The sequence below is a fragment of the Arctopsyche grandis genome, chromosome 2 (genome assembly GCF_051622035.1).
Source record: "Arctopsyche grandis isolate Sample6627 chromosome 2, ASM5162203v2, whole genome shotgun sequence".
Lineage (NCBI taxonomy): Eukaryota > Metazoa > Arthropoda > Insecta > Trichoptera > Hydropsychidae > Arctopsyche > Arctopsyche grandis.
In genome coordinates, this window is record NC_135356.1 from 16,296,444 (window position 1) to 16,323,686 (window position 27,243).

The following is a 27,243-nucleotide window of genomic DNA, read 5'->3' on the forward strand; positions in this document are numbered from 1 at the left end:
CCGACAAACGAGTTCGAATTACATAATTATTTTAGAAACTCGTTAAAATAAAATTGATATAAAATAATTCGGTCGCAGTCGAATATTAGTGGGGGCACAAAAAACCAGTCAGCGAGCGCCCGCGGGCACGGGGTTGGAACTCCAGTCGTAATCAAAAAGAAAAATTGACGATGCCACATATTTGCAATTGGCAACTTTCCGCCGCTCGTGAGTCGTGACATCGGCGCAGTTGGTAGCTCCGGCCGACCGGGCGTATCCCAGCAGTGTTTCTGGCTGTGACGTGTCGCGGAGCCTTCGCCCCTCTGCACAGGTACGTCGCCCCCCAGCGCGAGGCTGCGCCCCCACCCCCTCACCCCGACGCCCTCCTGCCTCACCCCCACCACTTGCGACACGCGTCCCCACCCCTCACCCCACTTCCGTCGCATCATTTCCGGCATCTGCATTCCCCCTTCCCCTTCCCTTCGCGCAATTAAAACCACTCCCACCCCTCCCCTATATCATTCATAGTCGTGCTCCATCAACTCCTGACATACCTACCGACCACCACACCTCTCCATATGTCGCATCGTCATTCATACACTAACATATAACACATTTGCGATAATTGTTTGCGTTGTGCTGCGTTAATTACATTTGTAGCCAATTTTGACGTTTACCTTCTAGAAGACTTTGGACGACGCCCATCAGGTAATTACGGTGTGTGGTTGCAATATTATTACTATTGCCAGGTTAGTAATCCGCACTATTGCGTTCACAACGTGCTGGTTTCCATACATTTTCAATCAACCGTGATGCAATACCATAACCTCAAATGTGTACGGCGAGTAGGAAACTCAATTTCCCGGAAAGCGTTACTCACAAGTTATTAATTTAATATATGCAGTATGTTTCCAACTAAAGCATCAAAGCAATGCGTTGATCGATTTAATTGTAGTGAGAATTGATTTAGAACACACTCATAATGGAAGATAAAGAGGCAAATATTAACCTTCGAAATCATCTTGCTTGGTCAAAGTGGACGATTGCCGTGTAAAAACATAGATGATGATTATTTTTGACGGAATGCATATTTTCATTAAAACAAAACCAACCTATTGTTTCCCTAATTAAATAGTAATTTTGAATTTAATTATAATTCAGATTCCGGATTTCAGCTAAAAATTTTCGACTGCATATAAAAATACATCGTCGTTTCTGACCCACTGTCTCCAAATGAATTCAACTTCAAACAAACTTGTGGTTTGTTCCTCGGTGTCATTGATACACTTAGTGTGTAAATCAACCAAGCTGTAGCCATAATTGACTTTGGACTGTTCGGAAATCCAATGTTTTCCAATTCTCTAACAATAATCGGCCACTTCAACTATTCGACAGTTGCAAGTTTACTGACACAGTCTTTCAAAAATCCACTGTTGAAGAAGTACTGACATTATTCTTTCTCTTTGCAAGTCAGCTTTCGTTGATTTCAACGATTTATCCTCTAATCGACCTTCCTAGGTCAGATTGTCGACTCGATGGATTTCTCTCACATGGTCATTCCAGTTAACGGTTGTATTCTTGGTTATGCTTAATGCATACATGATTCGATCAATTGACTTAACAATGTGAGAAACGAACGCCCGTCACAAATGGTAGACGACTATTGCTAAACCAATTTCCATTTCGGATATTGACTTTGAGCCGGGCAACTTGCGAGCGACTTTAACAGCCGACTGGTTGCGCGACCAGATCAAATATATGGAGCATGCTACACCATACAACTCCCCAAGCAATAAAATCGAAAGCATGCAGTCTGTTCTCGACGATTTTTTTGCTTGAGCAACCAACACAAACCCTCAAAATGGTATTGGAGAGTGTCACGCTCGGTGACAAGTCGTCAGCACCTATGTAGTGAAAAAACTACAAACACATGTGACTGACTGCCTTTTTACATATTACTTTTGGTTTCTCAATACCAAGAGCGACTAAGGACGAATACATACTGAGTGGTACACAGTTCAAAAACTCACCCCCTGGAGTGTTTTCGGTGATATTTTTTCATTTTATTTATCTTTGCTCGACGGTGATCGATAACGGTGAATCCCATATTTGAAGACATGTAGGAGAAACTTGTCGGTTGCATATGGATATGCATACACGTGCAACCTTCAAACATGCATTCTGTACGTGCAACTACACCCAAATTCGGTTTGGGGAACACTCGCTGTTAACGGTCACAGCGGGAAGCCATACAAGTGACGTCCCATACCACTCAGTGTGTTTTCGCCCTTAGTCTTTCGCAAGTCACCTGGTGTTGCCCAGCTTTCTTCCAACGAAAGGATTTACCAAAATCCCAAAAATACACGCCATAATAGAGCTTCACTCCATGTTTTCTTGCCCACAGCAAACTTGCTAGCAACATTCCTGTCATTTATAATAATGCTACGGCATACAGAGCGAATAAGTTAATTTTTCAAGTCCAAATAATGGGAAAGGACCTCGTCGCTACAATTTTATTGATCCGCAAAAAACACTACTGCTGCATTGAGTGCATATGGGGAACACTCTGATAGGAAACGACCGACCTGGTCTCAAACCAATGTCTAGCCAGCAACAACCAGTGTGACTGGAACTCGTAACCACACTAATCATAAAAGATATGCTAACCACTATCCGTACTGCTGGTTAAAATATAATACAAGAATTATACGATTATTTAAAAAAAATTATACCGGAGCCGAGACTAATCAATCTTTACTAAATTTGACTCGCTAAATTCGAATAATGACAGTGATTTTTTTTTGTTTCTGTCTTTTCATTTATGAGATATGAGCGTTTAAAAAATGCGCAATTTTTTCAGATTTTTAGCATTTTTTAAACGAAAATCTAGTATTTCTGTGATAAAAGTGAGTATTGGAATCAATAGTCAGATGTTTTTTCTATTGATTGTGATTTTTTATTGCTTTAAAATGCCTATAATTAATTATCTAGCGAATTTTTAAAGTCAAGAATATATTTTTTTCTCGGTCATCGTGTATTAATTTGCCTAGTTTTGTATTTCACTACGTTTTCAAGTATTGATTTTCAATCTCATATTTATATTTTATCTAAACGTACTAATTCGAGCAGTAAATGATTTTAAATTACATTATGTAATGTTCTAGTGAGTATAAGCGAGTGAGATTGAACGATGCGCTTCTAGCATAGGAACAGCAGTTTTTAACTGAATTTGAAATCATTTACCGCTCATATTAGTATGTACAGATAAAATAATAAAAAAAATTGAGATTGAAAACCAACCCTTGTAAACGTAGTGAAATATAGAAATGGTCCAATAAGTGCATGATAGATAGCTTGAGAAAAAAATGTATTTTTGGCTTTTAAAATTCGATAATTAATTATTCATTATTAATAAAGCAATAATAATAATCACAATCAATAGAAAAAACATCTGATTATAGATCCCAATACTTACTTTTAGCACAGCAATACTAAATTTTGAGTTAAAGACTGCAAAAGTCAATAATCTGTAAAAATTCCCCATTTTTTTAAACGCACATTTTTTAAACGAGAAAAGGCCAATGAAAATCATTGTCATATTCGAATTTAATGGGTCAAACTTCGTAAATATTAATGTTTCCTCTCTGGTATATTTTTTTGTTGCTCAATGTATATTAAATGTATATGTGTTAAACAACCTTAACATTGTTGTGAACGCAACCTAAATATTTTCATTACATGTGCATATATATATATTAAAGTCTTGTTATTATGTGTGTATATATTTATTTATGTATAAGCGTTTTTACAGCTCTTTGATCCGTTGATTGCGACATTTTATACAAATTCATTGCTTTAGCGTAGCAGAGTAAACCACTATTAGATTTTAGATTGAACATATGAAGTTTTCTTTATTTAATTTGACTGTGGTTTTAGGCCAGTGACAATTGAAACATCCATATATACAAATTTCTGACTAATATCAATAGAAATCAAAAATGCTTCCAAATTGGGTAGCATTTCCGTTTGTTTCAATTGAAAATCATCGAGGATTACATCGAATTATTTTATATAATGTCATCACAGTTGATATAATTCGATTCAGATCAAAAGCTATGCCTGTTTACTGTCAATTTAGTCATCAACTAATTACTGAAAGTCGTTCAACGCCAAATCAAGTACAACGGGTGTGGACATGTGATGTTTATGTTAATCGCGGTATTATTGCTCGTAACATTTTCATGAATTGTATTGTGTTTGATTATTCGTAAGCTTGTTATAATAAATGTGATTGTTTTGTCGTCTAATTGATTCGCCGATTGTTTATCAATAGAAGTCGAGTTGCCTTTTGTATGAAGCGTTCGTTCGATGAGTTTGTCATTCTTCGCGTGTTGTTGACTTGTCTTCACTGCGACTTTTAAATTGCGATTTCTGTATCTCGGGTAATGTATGCGACTGTGAAATAATATATTCTGATATACTATATACGTATGTATACTTACACCCATATTAATTTCTATGTATATATGTATGTAAATAATTAATTGATTTGCTGTGATTATTCTGTGTACTTTTCAATTGCAAATTGATTTTACCCCTGTAATTTGTATGAATACTTTGATCATAACTTGTTTGTCGTGGTGAGGCAGCAAAATACATGTTTTCAAATTGCATACTCTATTTCTGGTGTGTAACTTCTACGCTTTGTTATATTAATAGTGGAGTTTTCTCGGAATGGATTTGTCTCTCCTCTGGAAAGGACAATCTAGAATGGAAAGAGATAGTGATTTTGGCGGTGCCAACTTTTGCATGGAGTTGTCTTGACAACTGACCGTAAGTGGAGCCAGCCAGTAAAAACGGAATGCTTATTAAATGGTGTAAAACTTTCTTTAAGGCAAACGAGCATCAAAGTACATGCACTCTTTACAATTTACTACTTTTGACTTCATTCACCCACTTGATTATATTCTTACTTTGTCAGCTCGATGCAGTCTTGCTTCCTTCTACATTCGGGTACCACTCGAGTGCTCCATTTGTCTCGTCTTTCTCGTCTAGTATTCTAAACTTCGCTCGTTGCACGCTAAATCCCTTTTGTGTTTTCTTACGCATACTCCATGCTTTTATGAATGCTTGTGTATTCACTTTTGAAGCGTATCGTTGCTGACATGAAACTTTTCTTTGAACATTACAGAGATTTTACTTTTATCGGTACTTGTTGGCTACACGGGCGCATCCGAGCATCGAGTATTCACACTTGCACTAACGCATACGAATACATGGAGGTTACATGAACAGTCTCTAGATGTCGCAAACAGTTTTGACCAACCGTTGATTGACGTTACATCGAACAATATCGATAAAAATACTGTCACTTTACCAAAACTGTTTACGACAACTAGAGGCCATTCAGGTAACTGCTGTGTGTTAGTGTGTATCTTCCAGTTGTAATATATTTTGACTAGTTACAATATATGCCAACTAACCTGGTACCGACTACCGTTATAGTTGAAGTGTACTTTCAGTTGTGATATATTTTGACTAGTTGGAATATATTCCATCTAACCTACGTAACTCGATTCATATGGTGAATTACATTCCAACTGGTAAAAATATATTACAACTGAAAATTCAGTTCAATTTTAAATTGGTACCGAGTTAATTGGAGAGATGAGGTCTTTGTGAAAACGTCACTCGACTAATAACTTTAGTTGGAAAGTCACTTTTTTGCTTAGAACACATTCTTAGAACTATCTTAATACGGTATTCACAACGTAATACCTAGTAAATATTAACGTATTATTTAATTCTAAAGCATTTGTAAAAACATCTCTGCTGTTAAAACTCAACTGTTATATTACAGCTGGCGCACATTGTTGAAAGTGTATTTGCACTTGTAGAGATGTTGTAATTTACTAGTTGAATTGTATTCGAATATGATTGATCTAAAACGCCAGTTGGAATGTATTAAAACTGAAAATACACTAACATGTATGTATACTCGATGTTTGAATGCACCCGTATAACCAATAAGTAATCTTTTATAAATATATAAAGTATTTCGACTTGAGATTTGTACTCGGTATAGATCTCTGTTCGCGTTTTATTGATTTAAAAAAATATATATGTGTTATCGAAGTAATTTTTTTATCTAACAGTCATATGTCTAAAATATTTTTTTTCATCTTTTGAGTGTAATTATTTCGTCTCGGTGTATTATACTTTTATTAGGTTTATTTTAATTATTAAATCTATCTGAGTGTCGCTTACGCATTGCGAAATATATTTGCATGTTTAAGTCATACTTGCACGTGTTTGGACCCTGAACTTATATTTTTAATTTATTTTTATATATATTCTATCAATCGCGCGGTCTTATAAAATCGAGGATTTCTTAATCAAACTTGTGGTAAAACAGCGCAGTAATAAAAAGCATCCTCTTTTCTTCTTTCATTTGCAGATTTGCATCGTCGAGGAATGGTTAAGGCGCTATTTATATGACAGTGGTGGTGATAATATTCAAAATTATTAACAGTTTCGACTCGTCAGTTGATAAACGCCTTTGACAACATTGATATCCGTTTGAAGGAATCATTGTCTTCGCTGATTTGAGAATCAAGGTCAATCAAAGCGAAAGAATAGCAAGAATGCAGACGATCAAGTGTGTGGTGGTCGGCGACGGAGCGGTCGGAAAGACATGTCTGCTCATCAGCTACACCACCAACAAGTTTCCATCCGAGTACGTTCCGACCGTGTTCGACAATTATGCAGTCACCGTAATGATCGGAGGCGAGCCTTACACTCTAGGACTTTTTGATACAGCGGGTAAGTGACTCCAGACAGTTCTCTCTGAACCGTGTCGGTGTTGTGAACGTCCTCATCCGGCAGAAGTCTACAAAAATAATCCACTCTACATATTTTGATGCATACTGTTGATTTGTTGTTTTCAGGGCAAGAAGATTACGATAGATTGCGACCGTTGAGCTATCCTCAAACTGATGTTTTCCTTGTTTGTTTCTCTGTAGTCCATCCAAGCTCCTTTGAAAATGTTAAAGAAAAGGTAATGCTTATATATCACATTTGTAATTGATACACAATCGAAACTTCAGGAATTAGAATTTAATCAAACGTTTTCGTATTTAACCAATTAGCTGCCATTCGCATATTTAAATGGTTCATTATTTATCTTTTACTCTTTTGCTTTGAACACTATTGGAGCGGTCTATTGTTATTTGCAAAAGCACCTATGATTAGCCGCCCTTTAGTCACCAATGCAATGGTCATTGGGGTACAAATAAATGATTGAAATAATAAATGATTTCATTGATTTTTTATTTTATTTTTTTTTTGCAGTGGGTACCAGAAATAACACATCATTGTCAAAAAACACCGTTTCTATTAGTCGGAACTCAAATGGATCTCAGAGACGACGTAGCCCTAATGGAAAAGCTGGCGAAGACCAAACAGAAGCCGGTGTCTCTGGAGCAAGGAGAAAAGCTCGCTAAAGAACTTAAAGCTGTCAAATATGTAGAATGCTCTGCGCTTACTCAAGTGAGTATTCAATTTTCAATTATCTTGAAATTTTACACACATACTATATAATAGTATCGTCAATAGAAACCATGTTAGATATTCACGGTATCTGTTTACATGGGTAACCATTCAATTAATCAACATTTAGTATTCAATTGTGTTGAAAATTTGTAGAAATCCTTATCTTATATAATATTTGTCTTAACATATGTGTGCGTTGCTTGTGTTTTCAGAAAGGATTGAAGAATGTGTTTGATGAAGCCATACTGGCAGCTTTGGAGCCTCCGGAGCCGATGAAACGCAGGAAATGCGCTTTACTATAAACAAAATCGACTCACCGATGTGAGTAAACGGCATAAGCAAACCACTGACATTTATGCAATCAAAAATAAATCTAACCATTAATAATTTCTACTATTTTGTATTTTTAATAATAACCAAAAAAAATTATATATATTATATATATGTATAATTATTGAATAATATGGAAATTTTGGAATTGTAATAAGTATTTAATCTTTTTATATATTCACGTACCAGGTTGTAGTGGTTGCAGACGATCTGAGTGCACGCTAAGGGAAATTTCTTATATTGCTAAGCATAAAAGCTGCATACGCAGTTTGTTAAATCAATCAGAGACGATAATAATATAAATAAATAAAAATAAAAAAAATCCTAGCCAAGCGTTAGTGAATTAGTGAGGTTGAAAATGGTATTCCTTAGCGGTCACCCATCCACATATGCCCATTTGTCAACCGGTATATGTGCGGGCTATGGTAATAAAGTATTTATATAAAAAATGTGCTTCAGACGATTTTTGGATGGGGTTTTTGAAATGTCGGGACTTTTGACAGATAGTCGCGTGCAAGTGTCAAAAGTTACGACATTTAATCCACGAATCGCCTTGCATAAGATCTAAACAATTTAGTAAAAAAATATATTTAATTTCATTGTGTATTTTTAATTATAGTATATCAATGCCTGTCGACAGTTTACTCATATTTGAGTTGTCAAAAAACATAATCGTTTATTAATTTTAGTGTTTTTTTTTTTTGTTTTTTTTTTGTGAATAAAAAAGTATTATATTTTGCACCAACTCCTTTTCTGTTATAAGAAAATGCATTTTTTCCCGACTAATCGGTTTATTTGCTAAATGCGTGGTACGCATATTAGTATTGATTCCATTGTCAACTTCACTTTTCGTAGAAATAATATTTAATTTTTTGGGCATTTATGTATGAATTGTGCTTGCTTGTTTGCTTCGTAGAATTGTCGGGTTGTATTAAATAAATAATAAAAAAAAGATTGGTGTCGCTCTAATAATTGTGGATTGATGTGCGCTGATAGGCCGCAATGACCGCAAATTGAATGCAGGAAATTGTAATTGCGAATCAACGCTGTATGTAGTCTGTACTCGGTATCTTCCAATTGTGTGAGCGTTGAGGAGATAGTTGATTTTCTTTTTTTTTTAATTTAATAAATGAATCTGTAGGGAGTGTGAGATGATAGGTAATATTTTTTTTTACAACTTGGTCACGTGTGCTACCCGTAACTCACCGCGAAAGTGAATAATAAATAAATATAAATTATATATGCCAATTTGTGTATAAGGATTGAAAGCATAAATTTTTTCATTAACGTATTAATGTTATTTTTATATATGTATATTTAGTATAGTTTCATTTAAACAAACCATAAACTCTGGAACAATCCATAAAATGTAAAATGGGCAGGTCGACTTGGTAGAAAGAGCCTGAACTGTTAAAAGAATGTTTTATATTATTTGATAACACTTAAAGTTATAATTTTGAATAAAAAACAAAAAATTTTATCACTTGTTTTATTTTTCACCACACCGAAATATATTCTAGGAATGACTATTGGAAAACAATATGAAAAACAAACATGTTCACTGATGCATATTTTTAAAAATACAGTGTACTCTCGATTATTCAGGCCAATGTCGGAAACGATATATACATATGTACATCACTCTTAATGACAGATTATTTATCAACATTTCCAAAGCAATTTAAATTTTCTATATTAGGAATAATCTTTCTCATGACAGAACCAGTGTTACTGGTTTTACTTTCGACCAAGATTGTACTTGGCATGTGTAGCATCCAATATACTCATATTTTTCCAGAAATTAATCAAGTTATCATCTTCCTCTGGAAGATTTTTGAAAAGACCAGTACAGTAAAGCCAGAGAAATGTTATAATTTCTTCGAGTAAAGCCGTTTCATTTGAGATATGACACCTTGGTCCTTGGGTTGAATAAGATTTGTAGCATTAAGCGGTAAAAATTTAGCTCACTTGTTTTTATTACGTGTATTATAGTTTCATTTAGATGAGAAGGAGCATTATCTATTAACAATACTGCTTTCCGTGGCAACCCTTAATTTTTATAAAAAATTCTGTAACCATGAAGGTTCTTTGGGTAATTTGTGTCCGGGAGTAGACTTTTGTTTTGATGAAGCAAGTGTTTTCGTTGAAATTAAAAAATATATATTTCAAGCACAGATTATTGAGAGTACAACTGTAGCTACTTTTTTTTACAAGGTTTTATTTATTTATTATTTTTATTATTAACCTTCTTGGTTGTGGCTATTTGCAGGTACTATATCCGCGATTTATTGGCTATTTGCAGGTACTATATCTGCGCATTATTGGCTATTTGCAGGTACTATATCCGCGATTTATTGGCTATTTGCAGGTACTATATCTGCGCATTATTGGCTATTTGCAGGTACTATATCTGGTGCAAAGCCTCCTGCGCATGAACTTATAATCCAATTATAATTTCTTACATCTAATGTATGCTAAACTTGTTTAATCAATCGTTCATTATACATGAGGCAAATAAATTTCGCACGTTATTATAATAGATTTATATCATTTAGCTAGTTCGCGGCTTGTAAGACTTGTATGTAGTTATTATACGTTATATATGATAATAATTTTCTAACAAATAATAATATTAACTAATTTGGATTATATTTTTTACTCTACGTAACTTTACGAGTTCGAACTAAATTCTAAGAGGTTTAAAACAAAATTTTAACAGTAAACACGCTGACAGTGACAGTTCACGCGCATGCGCAGAAGGTTTTGCGCCTTTCGCAGATATAGTACCTGCAAATAGCCAATAATTTGCAGATATAGTACCTACAAATAGCCACAACCTTTATTTATTTCACTTTGTCCAATGCTATGAAAAAACTTCCTAAACTCTTCAGATCGCTTTGGAACTTTTCCATTTTGCGAGGTCTGGACCCTGCTAGAGGATTTCATTGTTTCCGCAAAGTCGGTAGTAAAATTCAATCGCCATAAACAAGTTTAAAAATTCTTAGATTGTAGATACGATGACAGCTAATCCATTGCCAATAGCCTTGTTTGTTTGACTTTCCGTTTCCCCCACTCGTTTTGTCAGATAACACATACTTCTACTAGAGCAAATCATGACAAACATTCTGTTGAGATAAAAAGCAAAACAATAGGTAAAATATGGTTACTAAATATTTTTTCAATCAAAATAAAATCAATGAAACTATCATCTTTTTAATCAAACCTTTAATTATATTATAATGGTGACTATAAATTTACAATAAATAATATGGTTCATTTTTTTCCTCCTTAAAATAACAATCACAACCATTGATGTATAATATAATAGATCCGCCCTCACGTGTTATACTTGTCTCCCTTTTGGGGCATGCACAGTTTCTCCTAGTAGGTAGGTAGGTACCGCTGCATCGTAGGGAAAAAAACCCAACGTCCCCGGTAGTTAAACGCTCCGCACCCCTCAGTTAGTGAAGACAAGATCTCCGACCAAAATAACACGTCTGGGCCCATCTAGTGTATTATACATCAACGATCACAACGGATGGTATAAAGGAGAATTAATTGACACTTCGAAAAAATATAATAAATAAACATTTCCTCGTCACTTTATTTTATTTTTTCAAATATGCATAAGCAAATTTTACACGTTATTCATCCTGGAGAGGACTCACAACTGTGAAGCGAATATTTTTTTGCATTTTAACATATGTATGTAGTAATTTAAATTCGTATGAGATTCTCGTAAGTCTTACAATGTAACACAGCACACTCAAAACATCATCGGAACAACTCATATTACTAGTTCCGGATTTATGTACATACATACCTGGAAGTCCTAAAATGGATTTTAAACGTGGATTAACCGGTAAGCCAAGAATCCGATTGTAAAAAATATAATTCACATTTCAAAGAAAATTTACTACACTGGAGTATAAAAAACAAAACATGGTAACTTTTACTATCTGAAATAGAAGAGATCATCATCGCAATATTTGCATAAACAATTTTCAATACTTCTATAAGTTATAAATGAACGTTTAGAAAGCACTACAAAAAGCAATGACACGTGATTGTTTCGACGTCAGATTGCTATATATCAGCATCAGGAAAAGTTACCAGGAAAATGAGATATAGAAGTTGAAAAAATAGCCACAGTCGATTCTAAAATTTTAAACGACTACGCCTTTAGATCCATCGTCATCTATTCCAGTAAATTAAGATGTGGATTATAATCGTATCGTTCAATTCAATCAATTGAGGACCTCGCCTATTACAAAATTGACAAAAATAGTTACGGCAAGACAGTATTATAAGCAACTTAAATAATAACATGAAAACATTGGAATGTAAAAGTATCTTGGTGTTGCATTTTTTATAAATGGACTTTCGAGTTTCATTCGAGTATATGAATAGAAATTTTATAAACATACATTAACACGATGATGATAAAAAAACATGCATAGTACTTTACAACAGTGGAATCTTTCAAACTTCAGATCAGAGATTCGTCAAGACTTTGAATAGTGTTTTTCTTTTTTTTTTTTGCTCTGTGCTCGCCTTTTAAATCTGAAAAACCTTATAGGTATAGTAAAAGTACATTCCGTTCGTTCATGAACATACTAATCTATACATCTTTAGTATACACAAAAGTATTAGTTTGTTCGTGCACAAACTATTAGGCATAAGTTTGAGTAATCTCTATCGTTTGTCTCATCCTCTTTGTATGTATGCTTACCCTGAGTTACAGTATTTTTAATATTAGCGGAAACGGGAATTGTAGTTTGTATAAAATTTCCCTTTTAAATACTTGACGTTTTAACATCTCAAAGGTTTTGACAGCTAAAAGTAAAATGAGATTATTTGAAGATAGCTTAGGACTGTTAGCACTTAAAACTAAAACCAATAGTTCATGTATGAACAAACTGGTATGTTCATGAACGAACCGGAGTAAACACTCGGACTGTAACATGTATATTTTATTATTTAACGCTTTTTAAGGAATATATATATATATATATATATATATATATATATATATATATATATATATATATATATATATATATATATATATATATATATCTGTTTATAAGATAAACATTGAGAGACTGGAAAGGTAAGATTAAAATTGTAAAATAAATTTCTTCTCAATTGAGAAGAAATAAGACGTTACTGAAGGTGAAATTGTCGAGCTGATCAAAGGAGTTGAATACAGTAGTGAGAAATTGAGACTCAAGATTGATCTTGATTGTTTGAATCAAAGAACTTAAGAGGGTCACGGAATTTAATCATTTTAGGTCACTTCATACAGAGAAAAACAAAAATGGTTGACAGAATAAGAAAAATATTGTATTATATAATAAGTAAATTAGCACTCAAATAAAATACGCCAAGGTTGAAATTATTTTCAAAATAAGCAATTTGCATTTGGAATGTATTCTATGTATTTGAGTCGCATAATACGACATTCTGTCATATTAATTTTATAGGAAGTCAGAAGCAGAACATTTAAAAAAATTATTCCATATTTTATCATTTCCAAAGTGAAAATTTATTCCATATGTACATACTTTATGTAACTTTTTTAGTTCAACAAATATAACACAAATTTCAAATATAATATTTTTATTAATTTGACACAAAATTGTTTTATATAAAGATGACATTTAATTTCCACTGGAAAATGTCGAGCTTGAGGACTCACACAATCGTGGCCTCCTAACTGAAGCATCCACTTTGAGAAACACTGAAATAACAAATACAACAACCAGACAAACGCAATAAAATTGATTTTATTTACAAGACGACGACAACTCTCTTTCTAAACCGGTGGATTTTTCGACTAGTTTAGTTTTAAATTTGGGGATCCGTATAACTTTGAAGAAGTTCCACTTATTTACAAGGTCATATATAAATATATATATATATATATATATATATATATATATATATATATATATATGTACATACATTTAATTATTAAAACATGAATACACACACACTACTATGAGAAGTATGCAGCATTGCTTATGTATTTATTTTGCTTTAGCTTCTGTTTTACAAGGCACAACACGGCAACTTACATCAACGTTGATATAAAATTCTCAGTTTCATTGTTACAAATTCATCGACCAATAACGGTAGAGGCTATAAAGTGATTCATCATCGGCGAACCTTCGATTTGCCGGCAAACGGTTTAGCGTGTATGCACTTTCCACCAGATTCAACCGTCGTGCGAAAGATTCGCGATTTGTAAATATAAAACCTAAATATTTTACAACACAAAATAAAACGAATAGTTTTATACTCTATATACATACAAAGATATCCTTATAGCGACGTACACAAATGTTTTACTTAATATCGTGTCACTGAATAAGATTATTTATATTACATTACAAACGATAAATAATTGTAGCCGTCACACTATTTGTGAATTTTACACATATTTTTAAAAATATAATTTTTCTGAATTATTACATTCATTTAAAATTTGATAAAATATATAGAGGGTCCCTTATTAAAATTATTTATATAATACAACATATAAAATTGTACATTTGGTAAGGAAAAAATATAAATAATTCTTCACATCTAACTTTATCACTTACTATGTACTTAAAACAACAACAACAAAAAAAAAGAAATACAGTACCACATATGTACATCATTTTGACGATTGCGAAAACTTTCTCAACAATTATTTACTCGATTGTTAATATCATACCAGTAATACAGAAAAATTCCAGCACAATATTCAGTCACAAACTGTATACATTCAAACTCCAATCACAAATAAAATTAATCTCAACGTGTAGATTTTACATACATATAACACAAACCATAACACGTAAAATGGCTAAAAATTACACACACAAATCGTTTAAAATACAAACTTTGGTAAAAAATACCACATGATAAAACCACTGTCAATTTTACAGTTTCATTTTAAAACTTACTACTTCTAATATGATCCAATAACTTTGTTCAATAAATTTTGATACTTTTGAAATCTACATACAGGAAAACTATAATTCATTCTCTGCCATTTTGAATTGAACAGTCTAATTAATGTTAATTTTCTTTTAACTGTGTTTTAAGTATGCACTTGAATGTACCGAGTGATGTTTCATATTCAAGATGCGGTCTTAGATAAAAACATAAATCAAAATAAATCGGATCTGAGCAGATCGATGAAATGTAAACAAGTTATTCCTTCATTGTTATCAATTCCAAACATAGCACATGGTAAAATCTACCATATCTTATATATATATATATATATATATATATATATATATATATATATATATATATATATATATATATATATATATATATATATATATATACACACAAACAAACGAAGATATTTACTATAAACAAAAAATTTTCAAATTATTTTTGAAAAATACATACATATTTTTCTAAATTGACAGCCTTGGGAACGGCTTGTTTTAGTCGACAATGTCATTCTATCACAATGGCTGAGGCTGACGACAAAAATATGCACACGCAAAGCAATGCCTAACTTAATAACTGAAGACTTATTTTATTGCATTTTTGGTCAGTATTTAAATCTGAAGGGTCATTATTTATTAATATTAAATCGATTATTTTGTTCTGATATCAACACTGAAGATTGGTACGAGTGGCCTACCGAGAAGATATAGATAATATTCAAGGTATGAATACATTTGATCGATTTAAAAACGAAGTATTTCAAATGTGGATTGTTAATCTACTTTCGGAATACTGGAGAAGTGATCGGTAACTTATTTCAAAAAATATATACATAAACATGTTATAGGTTTAAAAGTAAAGGATTAAAATATGTAAAAACTTCTACCAATGCGGAAAAAATGCAATGGAAAAAAAAGAGGATCGAAATTGGAAAATATAGCACTTAATTTTGATTAATAAAGAAATTTATACAGCTTTTGTATTCCATATTCACAACCTGACCTAAATTGACTATTGACTAAATTGACCCCTTTTCAATTAACAATTGAAAAGGGGTCAATTTGAAATGAAAAAGGGTCAATTTGAAAATGAATAGGAGTTAATTTGAAATGATAAGGGGTCAATTTTTAATGAAAAACCAATATAGCGATTATCAATTATTAAAAAAAAATAGCAATGTTTTGTTTTCTTTTTTATACTACTTTTGAAACCTAAATTATAAAACAGTATTGCTTTTATAAGTAAAACCTACCATAATAATTATCTATCGAGTTATAATGCAATCTATAAAGAAATGGTTTAAAATACTGACAGTTTATTATTTTACACTGATTATTTATTATTTAACCTGACCATTCAATAAAATAATACTGACTTTTTTTTTCTGTGAAAAAAAAAACTATCTTGTTAATAAAATACTGACCGAAAATTGATTTAAATACTGACCATTTAATTTTTCGCCCTAATTAAAACATCAAATAACATTGTAAAGGCTCTTATTAAAATATGGAAATCAATAGGAAAAATTACATCACAGACGTTTTGATTATTCACATTATCTGTGCATGAAACCAGCATTTATAATAATTGCTTGACAATGTTGCACATGGAGGAGGATTTTTATAATAAATTTTTGACCGAATCATTTTTTTTTAACATAAATATTTCAATAATAAATAAAATTTGAGTTGACCCCCTTAAAAAAAATTATTTACATAGTCTTTGAATCGTTTGAATGCAACTAAAAATCATTTTTAAACGATACTATTTTTCAACCAATGACACTGTATGTTAAGAAAATTGAAAATATCGAGAAGTGGTTAAAATGTGATACGAGTGATCCAAGAAGAAGTTACCAATCACATTAGTCAAAATGTGACACTGATTTACATATGTTCAATTCATTACAGTACAGAGACCAATAGGAATTTAAACATTCATATCGACATAATCGTTAAAAGAAATTCTCAAAATCACAGATTTTTAAGATACGCAATACGTACATATTCATTATGGAAACTTGGGGTCTGCATTAAGAAGTTACTATCAAATTTCCATCGAGATAAAAATTCGTAATTCGGATAATCAGAATTTATTTTACAACCATCTGCATATGTCCGCCATCCTTGTCATTAACCTGGAATATCAGGAGACTGCTGTATATGAAACATACAGAGCACAAGTTAAAAATCAATTATAACCCTGATTGTAATGTTGTAGGGAGAAGAGCGGAATATTAGAGATGGCGTTCGGCACGTCGCTCATGTTCTGAAGCAACAGTGAAGAGCTCGCCAGAAAACTCGACACACCATTAGCCATATAACTGTGAGATCTCGCTGAAATAATTTTCAAACAACACATTATAATAGATCATTCCATCCATACAATCGATGACTTATAGTGACTATTAAACAAATATCATACAAAGTGATTAGAATGTCTGAGCGTGAGTGAATAAATTACCGGTAGACACGCGGTTTGAATTCGAACTCGAAGTACTGGTGGTAACTGTATTGGAGACCTGACTTGTGGACGTGCACGTCGTTGTTGTCACTGTCAACTGTAAATTAAAAAAAGCAATTTCCAAAAAACCATTTGATTGACTATTGTAATATTGAAAAGTGTTGAAAATATGTATAACCTGCGATTTGGTTCCGATTATGGAAACACGGTTTACACCTTGCGTCCTATTGGGGCTGTTGACGGAGTTCGACGGGATGAAGGGAGGCTGAGCGCCCTCTTCATAGTGACTGTGCATCCTTCGATGAGCCTGCAACGCTGTACCCTGCACAACACACCCATCGTTAATAAACGCTCGAAAGCAAGACTACATCGCACAACAGCCAAGACAAAATACAACATAATCACAGCAACGCTCAACGCTGGATCGAAACGCAAACAGCAATACATTTACAACAACAACAACAACAAAAAATCAACGTGTACAAGTGAGTATGCAGCATCAATTTCGCAAACTGGTCCGCGGATAAAAGGACAGTACCTGGATGAAGCGATCGCCGCATACGCCGCAAACGTATGGCTTGTCTCCCGTGTGCCGTCGGATGTGTAAAGTAAGATCGTTGGATTGCGTGAAGGCTCTCTCACAGTACGTGCACTTGTAAGGTCTCTGACCCGTATGGATCCTCATGTGTCTGACCAGCTTGTTTGAACGGGAGAATCCTGAAAGTGAAATGCGTAAGTTTCTCAAAGATCAAAACAGTCGTATGATATAAGATTTGTAAATAGGTTTTTGAGCTCTTTTTCTTATTATGCTGTACATTAACATTAGAATAACATAATACTATGATTACTAACCAAATTAAATTAAATTGTAAAATAGAAAATGATCAGTAGATCAGTAGCTATTAAAATAGATATGTATAAGATATATTGTGAACATTATTTCGTAATAATAAAAAGCAGTCGTGTCAATTTTTCATGAATATGCGAAAACCAACAAGTGAATGCTAACCCTTTGAATGCTGACCAACGGCGATCGGCGTTTTGCCAACAATTCCATGAGCATGAAATACGTTGTTTTTTGAGTATGTAAAAAATAAAAAAGATTACTACCCACTAAGCCTTTCCAGGAGGCATTGAAAAAAAATGCATTGAACGTATGGGTCGTATAATCCGTGTCAATGTTAATAAAGACTGGTTTACACTGGAATCTCTGAATTTATAACCATAGCAGAGCTTATCGATGGAAATCTCTAACTGCCGAGCATTTTAGATTGTGGCTTGACATTTAGATTGTGAGCATTACATTTTAACAACAATGAAGAAGATGGAACTAGTTTTGGAAAAATACATTCATTAATAGACTTCTTTTGTTTATTTTATATTGTTGCAAGACATATTAGAGTCTAAACACACCTTTACAAAACTCGATAACTCGAAAATAGTTATCTAGAGTTTGTTTGGATTAGCTACAAATTTTATACCTGCTTTCTATTGCATTTCTAAATAATTCTAGTTAGAAACGTGGGCTCTCAACAGAAAAGACGTCAGCACTCAAAGGGTTAAGTAAAAACAGATTTTATTGCTTCTACTATTTGCTCGTCGTAATATATTTCTAGTTTTTCTAACTCATATAGAGTAATCCAAAGTAAATTGCATTGAAAGTTTGATCCGACTTTCGAATCAAATTTCTTTTAAATAAAATAAATGATGATTTTCGCACGATCATGGCAAGCAGACATTCCAACTTTCACGACGATAAGAAGGTTGATAAATAAACAAATATATACCTTTGCCACATATAGTACAAAGACAAGGTTTTTCACCGGTATGCGTCCTCCGATGACATTGAAGATCAGAAGAACGTGGAAATCCTGAAATTCATAACGGAAACATAATGTATTAAATTTGCAATAAACAAAAATGAAATTGTCACATTGGAAAATATAAATTGTATTTAATAACAAGTTACAAGTTACTTTTTAAGGTTTCACTGCAATTACATAAAAGAATATATACCTTTTCCGCAAATATCACACTTGTACGGTTTTTCTCCTGTGTGTCTCCGCATATGCACTATTAAATTAGACGAATTTGAAAACGATCTTCCGCAATACACACACAAACAATTCGAATCTAAGTCTTCTTTGTTAGTTTCATGAACCCGTGAATGAGACCTACATAACGAAAGACGGAAAGAAAATTTCTTGAAGCTGGTAAAACGGGCCACATTTAAATTAACCACATGTAAAATTACCTCAAATTATCTTTCCTATTGAATTTTTTCTGACAGATGGGACATTCAAATTTCTTCTCATTGGGCATGTGTACTTTGGCGTGATTGTCCAAGTGATCTTTTCTGCAATTGTATCAAACGGTCAGTTCAAAGAACACATTGTTGGATTTGCCATACAAATGATTGACTATTCAAAACTTACCGATAGAAAGACTTGTTACAAGTGGAGCATATAAACGTTTTCTCTCTCTTCTGATACACGGGATCAAGGAAATTAACCGAGACTGACTCGCCTTTGTGATGTTTCAATATGTGTTTGTTAAGCGACATTTCGTAAGTAAATTTCATATCGCATGTGCCGCATTGGAACGTTTTAGTTGTATTTTCGCATTGCATGCGTTTGTGTTTGGTCAGTAAATCTTTATTGGGAAACACCTGAAACAGATTGAAATACTCTCAATATCTCTTCAAACGTTAAAAGTCATAGATTGTATCAAACTTTATATATGTACCTTTTCACATATTTCACACTTGTCCGGATAGTTGAAGTTGTGAGTAGACATGTGTCGCATAATATGATTTGATCTTGAAAAGCTTTGGTTGCAAAGTGAGCATTTGTGAATTTTATACTTCCTAAGCTTGAAAAAGCCTTGTTTCACTTTGGACTTGTTGATGAATATTTTCAACTAAAACAAAAAGTTGTAATTAATATAATAACAAATAAATAAAAAAAGTTGTAAACTTTATAACATACCTTTTTATCGTGAATTTCATCGACATCTTCGGCGCCGTTAGTTTGATTACAATCGGAATCATCTGAATCTGAGAGAATTTGATCTTCGGGATCAATTTTCATTTCTTCCATGTACAAATCGAATTTTTCAGCTTTAATATCACTAATTATAAGTTGTGTAACATAATCATTACTAAGATTTTCCAACTTCATACCCAATATCTAACATAAACATGAACATATTAGAAATAAAATTAAATGCCCAAAATGTGTGCTCAAATTTAATATTTCTAATACCTTCTCATGATTTTCCAGCAAATTAATTTTCGATTTCAGATCCAAATCGGCAAACGATTCGATTGAATTGTGAGACTGTAAGTGTTCTTTTAGAGCAGCAGTATATTTAAAGGTTTTATTACATATTTTACAAAACGAAGGCTTATGACCTAAAAATAATACAAAACATTAATGTCAAATATAATTTATAATAGATTCGATTTATATACATATGTAAAGGTCGTACCTATATGTTTTCTGATATGTTTATCGTAAGAACTAGACGAACTAAAAGTTTTACAACAAAAGGAACAATAATTGCTTCCGATTTTATTTGATTCAGAGAATATTTCAACTTTTGGCTCAAGATCCAAAGGACTAGTCGGAATCCCATCGAAAAATTCGACAGGATTTTCGCTCACATCAAAATCGTCCGCTTCCGTTTTGATATTCATCTGAAACAGACATCCAAATTAGATATTGAACGCATAGTGAATGCTTCGTGTGACAAAAAAAAAATTAAATGAATACGAACAGTTTCTAAAAGCTTCTTCAATTTCAATTTATTCAAAAGAATATCCTTTTTCGACGGACGTCCTCGTTTTCTCGGTCCATTATGCGAAAGAGCAATGTGTGAAATCAGTTGTTCTTCTCGCGAAAACGTAAAATCGCACAAAGTACAAGAAACCGGCGGATTGAATTCAACTTTATCCTTTTTATTTAAAACTGTACCGCTAGTCGACGACGTGTGAGATGCTATTTTATGACGTTCTAAATATGATAATTTTGTGAACGCCCTCAAACATATATCGCACTGAACGAAACCTGCGAAATAATAAAAAGTTCGAATCAATTTTCATTACAAAATCATGATTTGTTATTAAAAAAAAAAAAAAAAAGAGCAAAAACACACCAGGGTGATATTTTTGTTTGTGATTTTCTAAATTTATCAGATTCAAAAATGTTTTGTTGCAAAATTGACAAGGCACGAGTTTCTGCGAATTTTTCTTCGAATGGTCTAAGTCTAAGGTTTTCTTGATCGCTTCATCTTTTAAATCTGAAATTAAACAATAATAATATTAATATAAATTAAAAAATGAATAAATAAATACGTAGCAAAATTCAAAACCTTTTAAAGGTTTGAAATCTTCTTCCGAGTCATCACTGCCTACATTACACGGCGATATTGCATAATCTTCTTCATAATTCGATTCATAGTCATCTTCGATCATTTTTATTTCAGTCTTAATAACCAAATTCTCGGAATCATCCTGTATACAACAATTCAAGAATTAATATCAGTTATTTAATATAATATTTGTAATGAGTATGACAGACGAATCTTATTTGAAAAAATACCTCTTCCTTTATCGACGTGGAGGAAGACAACAATGGTTTTGAATGTTTTCCTGCTATATAATTTCTCAACTTCGCATCGGCTGTCTCGGCTTGTAACTTAAAAGAAAACGCATTTGTGACACTCTCCAAGCACTTACAGCAAATTTGAACAGGCAAGCCATCGCCTTCCACAAACTGAAAAATTCAATTAAAATAAATATGATATATATTTCATATTGTTTCTTTTTCTTATTTAAAATACATTTTTTTGATTGTCTCTTTTTGTCATTGTTTTTTTATTGCATTTTATTTAACAAGTTATAATTTTTACTGTTGTTTAAATGCATTTTTTTTGTAATGAGTGAATCTTTTTTTCATGTGTAACATTTTTTTGTAATGGGTTTTTTTTATTGCATTTTTTTTTAATTAGTGATTTTTTTACTGTTATTTTATTACATTTTTTTTTGTAATAAGACATTTTTTTTGTTATGACATTTTTTTTGTAATGCGTCTATTGGCTTTGCCACGTTCTCAAGAATTTTTAAATAAATATTATATATAAGTTTTCTCATACAAAAATTGATTTCTATATGTATAATATTATATATAAAAATCAATTTTTGATTTTCTGTTAGGCAAATCCACAGTTTTCAGCGTTTGGCCACTAAATTTGCTACATTTCCTTATGGTACTCTAATTTAGACTGTCGTTGGGTTTTTGAAGGGTTTGGAGTTCAATGAAGAGTTTTTTTTTCAACTTAAATCCACCCGAGCTGACTATTATGATCCTGAAAGCTAAATTAGATATTATATACATAGCTTGTGAATACAATATCATTTATAATAATATAATGGTATTGAATTAAACTATAGTTTTGACAAATTAGTCTTAGTTTTTAATAAACATACATACATATGTAAATATATGATATTTTAATTTCATTCAAATTTCAAAAGTCATTTTTAGGCATGTTTAACACTTTCCACACTGTGATGGATAGCGAGTAACCACAACTTATATTTTATTTTATTTCTCCAAATATATTTTATGTATGTACCTCTATTGTTCGAATTATGTCGAAATTATTAAACGAAATAAAAACATTGATCTACTTATATAATATCAATGAAAATAATTATTTTAGTGGGAAGCCACTTGTACATAAGAAAGACGGGTAATTCAGTACCCCGCACTCAACATTCAGTATGAGAATAACATCCGTCTTGGAATGACAGCTCTACTTCAGCCATTTCTACTTCAGTTCATTTCTTGCAATTGTTATCTATTATTCGACGTTCAATACACGCTAAAATGATTTTTATAGCTAATAACAATAAATAACTTCGCAGAATTTGCATTATTTTAAATACGCATACACATTTTTAACTGGACGCTTGACATCCAATACAGTGACTAGCAGATTTTTTTAGCACAGTAAGGCAAGTGTTAAATCATTTCAAGAAAGAGATGAGAACTGTATCTGACATTGAATAATCAATATAAGAACTTCATTTTCAGTCTGCTATGAAAAAATAGCACTTTTTAACTGCATTTCAAAATGAATAAAACAGGGAATGGGCAGAAGAGACTATTAATTTAAAAAAATGTTCATACATATATTAGATATTTTTAACCCTTTGCCGCGGCAATAAATATAGCAAACAAGCCTTGACCGCGGCACCTTTTTCGCGAATTTAGCAATCGAGTTTTCAACCTTAAATACAGATTTTAATACTTACTCAAGTAAACAGATATGTTAATTAACACATAAAGTATTATTTTAAACAATAAAATACATAATATATCTCGTAGTTTTGGCTTAATTGTCAAATAATCATTCTTCATATAATTGAGACGTATCGTCGCCATTGTTCAACAGACGTGACGTCACATAAACGAGGTTTCAGTATGGTTCCACAAAAAACTAATTTTTGACTGGTATATTCATTTTAAGCAAATTGAATAGATGACATTCAACTCAGTAATATATTCAACCAATTTTGAACCTTAAAACAGTTGAAATAAGCGCATATAAGGCTCAAAATCCCGTTCAAAGTTCAGAAATTCTATGAAAGACAGCCTCGCTACAGACTTGTCGCTCAAAGCTTCCATAGAAGACGGCCGCCGGCAAACGGTTAAATGTGAATCTTATCCAATGATAAGGTTCAGTCAGCGAAAAGTCAGAGAGACAAAAAGAATGTATTTAATAATTTTACTCATTACAATGGTAAAGAGATGGCAGGGATGTTTTGTGAGCATATTTCTGTGGCACATTTTGAGACGCGGCAAACCAAAGAAAACAGTAATTCTAATTGTAAATAGAAATTATCATATTCCGTTTTCATATTTTAACAAGCTATTTATGCTATAAATAATTTATCATTCGAAAACAGGCTACCAATTTTCAAATGATCTAGGCAAGTGTTAATTTTTAATCTACATACATATGTACATCCTTTTATGTAATGGAAATACCCATAACTGGTTCTACATATGCCGAGGGGTATGTGGAATAATTTTTTTCTCATAGTACTCAAGTTGATATAGTCAGTACAACGCCAACCCCGTCCAAATTACCACGGAAGAATGTCAAATGGCGATAGCCTACCTCTCTCTGAAGATTGTGATGTAAATTCACAACACAATAGGAATCGTGGATGTAGAATTGACAGGCCTTCAGTTTGTGGTCTAAAGAAAGACTTCCATTGTCGATGTTTTTATGTGGAACACTCTCATACCGATCATTCAGTGGGATAATGAAACGGGTTCAGTCATTTATTCAGAAGCATAGACTGCATATGGAAATCTAAATCTATATCGTAGATCCAGTCAGTGACAAGCAATTGAATAGTAATGGTTGGATGAAAATGTTTGCTGTTTTTTGTGTTTTGATGGGATTTACTAGAGTTGCCATATCTAAAAACTTGATTAGGACACGGCAATTATAGAGAACATTTAAAATGACAAAAAATGTAATCATAATTTAAATTAAATAAAAATATTTGATCCAACACTTGTTTGTCATGTATGTATGTTACAGTTGAAGTGTATTTTCAGTTGTAATATATTCCAACTGGCGTTTTAAGTCATTCATGTTCGAATACTATTCCACTAGTAAATTATATCCCTATGTTAGAATTTAACAATGCGGTAATATTAACTGGGTATCACGAATAAAGGTAATGAATACTGTATAGCAATAACTCTAAGAATGTGTTTAAAAAAAAAGTGACTTTCCAACTCAATTTATTAGTCGAGTGACGTTTTCACGATAACCTAATCTCTACACCTCTCCTGGCACCAACTTATAGTTAAACTGTACTAGTCAAAATATATTAAGATTGAAAATACACTTCAACTATAATAGCAATTAGTACTAGGTTAGATGGAATATATTCAAACCAGTCAAAATATATTACAACTGGAAGATACACTTCAACTGTAACATATACATACATAATTTATAGCAACGTTGTAATATGGTTTCCACAAGATTTCTCTTTTTAAACACTTGGTGACCTGAAAGATAAAAGGTTCATGTGACACTTGGTGGGAATTTATTTGAAGATAGATTTTGACTTTTAGAACTTCTATGTAAAACCTATAGTTCGTGTATGAACGACCTATGAACCAGAATGAACACTTGGACTGTAACATATACAAAAAGATTTAGCTGTATCATATACTTCTAACTGGTCGGTTTCCTCATGTCTGAGAGTCGTGATTTTCCTGTATTCTAATTTCCATAATGCTACCCGCCATGGTCCTCCAGCCCTATCGACACCCCGCAGCTCGTAGTGATTTCACAACTGTTTTCTCAGTGGGTAACATATACACTACTCTGTATCTGTACGCCAGAAATATTATAATTGAAGATTAGCCCATTCGTCACATTGGTTAGCAAAATTACGACCATATTTATGTACCTGAAACTGGTCTTACACATCGGTGGCCGTTACGGCATAAACTCAAGAGTTGATGAAGACTCGAAAAATAAACTCGTACCAGGAAAACGTATCAGATTGGAAGGTTATACGGGACAAGTACGCATGTACTTGTCGGGTTCGATCCCTGGGCCCGGGCCTCGAATGAAAATTAATTTTTCAGAGTATGCTGTTGGTCGGGCCTGTATTTGTGATTCCAGGTTGATCGTTTCCTATCAGAGTTTGCCAATTTTCTCTGATTTCGTTGTTGAAACGGTTCCCGCAAAAAAAAATAGGCAAAAAATCCTTCCTACCTACTATGTCACCACTATTTGTAGTATGATTGATGTACAATAAAATGTATGTACATTTAATAGATGTCTCGTTAATTTGCGAGTTTTTCAGTGTCTCGTTATTCAACGACTTGTAATAAAAATGCTGCATTTGTAATTGGCCAGGAAGGTGCATTGGGATTTACTTGTAAGGCCTTCCTGGTATATATGTAAAAATAAAAAATAAAATATGTATGCATGAGATTCATGGGAAAAACCGACGAAACCGTCTACCCTCATCCTAAAGCTTGTACGCACACGCAGTCATTTTTTGAGGCTTCATCAACTCAGAGTTTATACCGTAAGGTGGAAGCCTTACACATGCAGGAACAAAAATGGGAAAAAACAATTTATTATAGATCCGAGTCGGAGTCGTTGTGTAGAAAATGTTAGTGACGTTTTTCATTTTTAGAATGACTCGACGGCTGAATGATTATCGAACAGAATACCTACTATATAATACATAAGGAAGAAAAATTATTATTTTTATATTCAGTCCTATTGACTCATAACAACCTTTAAAATATAATTAATTGGTTCGTGCTGACATTATCACCAGTATAATATGTCATCGCTTCCCTAAAATAACAGTGGTCAAAAACAGTCCCATACATATCAAATAGATTACTGGCATAAGGTTGACAGTCGTCGGTATCGAAGGAACTGATCAACTCTCTTTGGATGAAATTTACAAACGTTTATCGAGCAAGGCTGGGTAGCATAGCTGATGGCGTACACAAATTTGACATATGTCAGAATACGCGCCAATTAGTGAGGGGAAGTGGTGGGGGGGGGGGGGTTGTAGGGTGTGTAGTGTACCTGTAATTGGGTGCAGTAGTTGACCATGGTGGAGAGCGAGGCGCCCCCTTTTAAGGGGGTGGTTGGAAATACTGGTTGCATGTCGGCGCCCCCCTCGCACAGACACGTGCGGCACACGCGCCCCACGTCAATCTCCGCGGCCATCTCGATCTAATGTTTACAGCGGCGGAGCCCCCGCCTGCGCGAGCGCCCCGCGCAACTCTACGGCTCTGACAATCTGACGACACGACCATGACCGCAACACGCTTGCACCTGCCAGCTGGCGTCGCTGTCTCTTGCGTAACGGGCTTCCCTTACCGAATGGGG

General features: G+C 33.1%; 2 protein-coding genes across 4 annotated transcripts; one reads left to right on the top strand and one right to left on the bottom strand.

The window, feature by feature from the left end:
* Positions 1–222: 222 nt before the first annotated feature.
* LOC143922640 (cdc42 homolog) lies at positions 223–8,566 on the top strand. Of its 3 annotated transcripts, none has more exons than XM_077445969.1 (5): positions 223–310; positions 6,437–6,801; positions 6,927–7,036; positions 7,330–7,527; positions 7,743–8,566. In XM_077445969.1, the coding sequence occupies exons 2-5, from the start codon at positions 6,624–6,626 to the stop codon at positions 7,830–7,832; spliced, it is 576 nt and encodes a 191-aa protein (XP_077302095.1). In that variant the 5' UTR covers positions 223–310; positions 6,437–6,623; the 3' UTR covers positions 7,833–8,566. The 3 variants fall into 3 exon arrangements, with proteins under 3 accessions (XP_077302095.1, XP_077302098.1, XP_077302097.1); XM_077445972.1 differs by lacking the exon at positions 223–310 and adding an exon at positions 676–698 and having other exon boundaries at positions 6,623–6,801; XM_077445971.1 differs by lacking the exon at positions 223–310 and adding an exon at positions 4,677–4,812.
* A 7,448-nt stretch (positions 8,567–16,014) lies between these two features.
* Positions 16,015–27,149, bottom strand: LOC143922440 (uncharacterized). Its single transcript, XM_077445666.1, has 17 exons — positions 26,938–27,149; positions 21,885–22,058; positions 21,655–21,796; positions 21,439–21,582; positions 21,061–21,350; positions 20,773–20,980; positions 20,547–20,695; positions 20,271–20,471; positions 20,029–20,202; positions 19,719–19,951; positions 19,538–19,639; positions 19,300–19,457; positions 19,071–19,154; positions 17,822–18,000; positions 17,462–17,605; positions 17,284–17,380; positions 16,015–17,156 (listed from the first exon to the last, which is right to left on the bottom strand). The coding sequence occupies exons 1-17, from the start codon at positions 27,079–27,081 to the stop codon at positions 17,011–17,013; spliced, it is 2,769 nt and encodes a 922-aa protein (XP_077301792.1). The 5' UTR covers positions 27,082–27,149; the 3' UTR covers positions 16,015–17,010.
* Between the last annotated feature and the right edge of the window lie 94 nt (positions 27,150–27,243).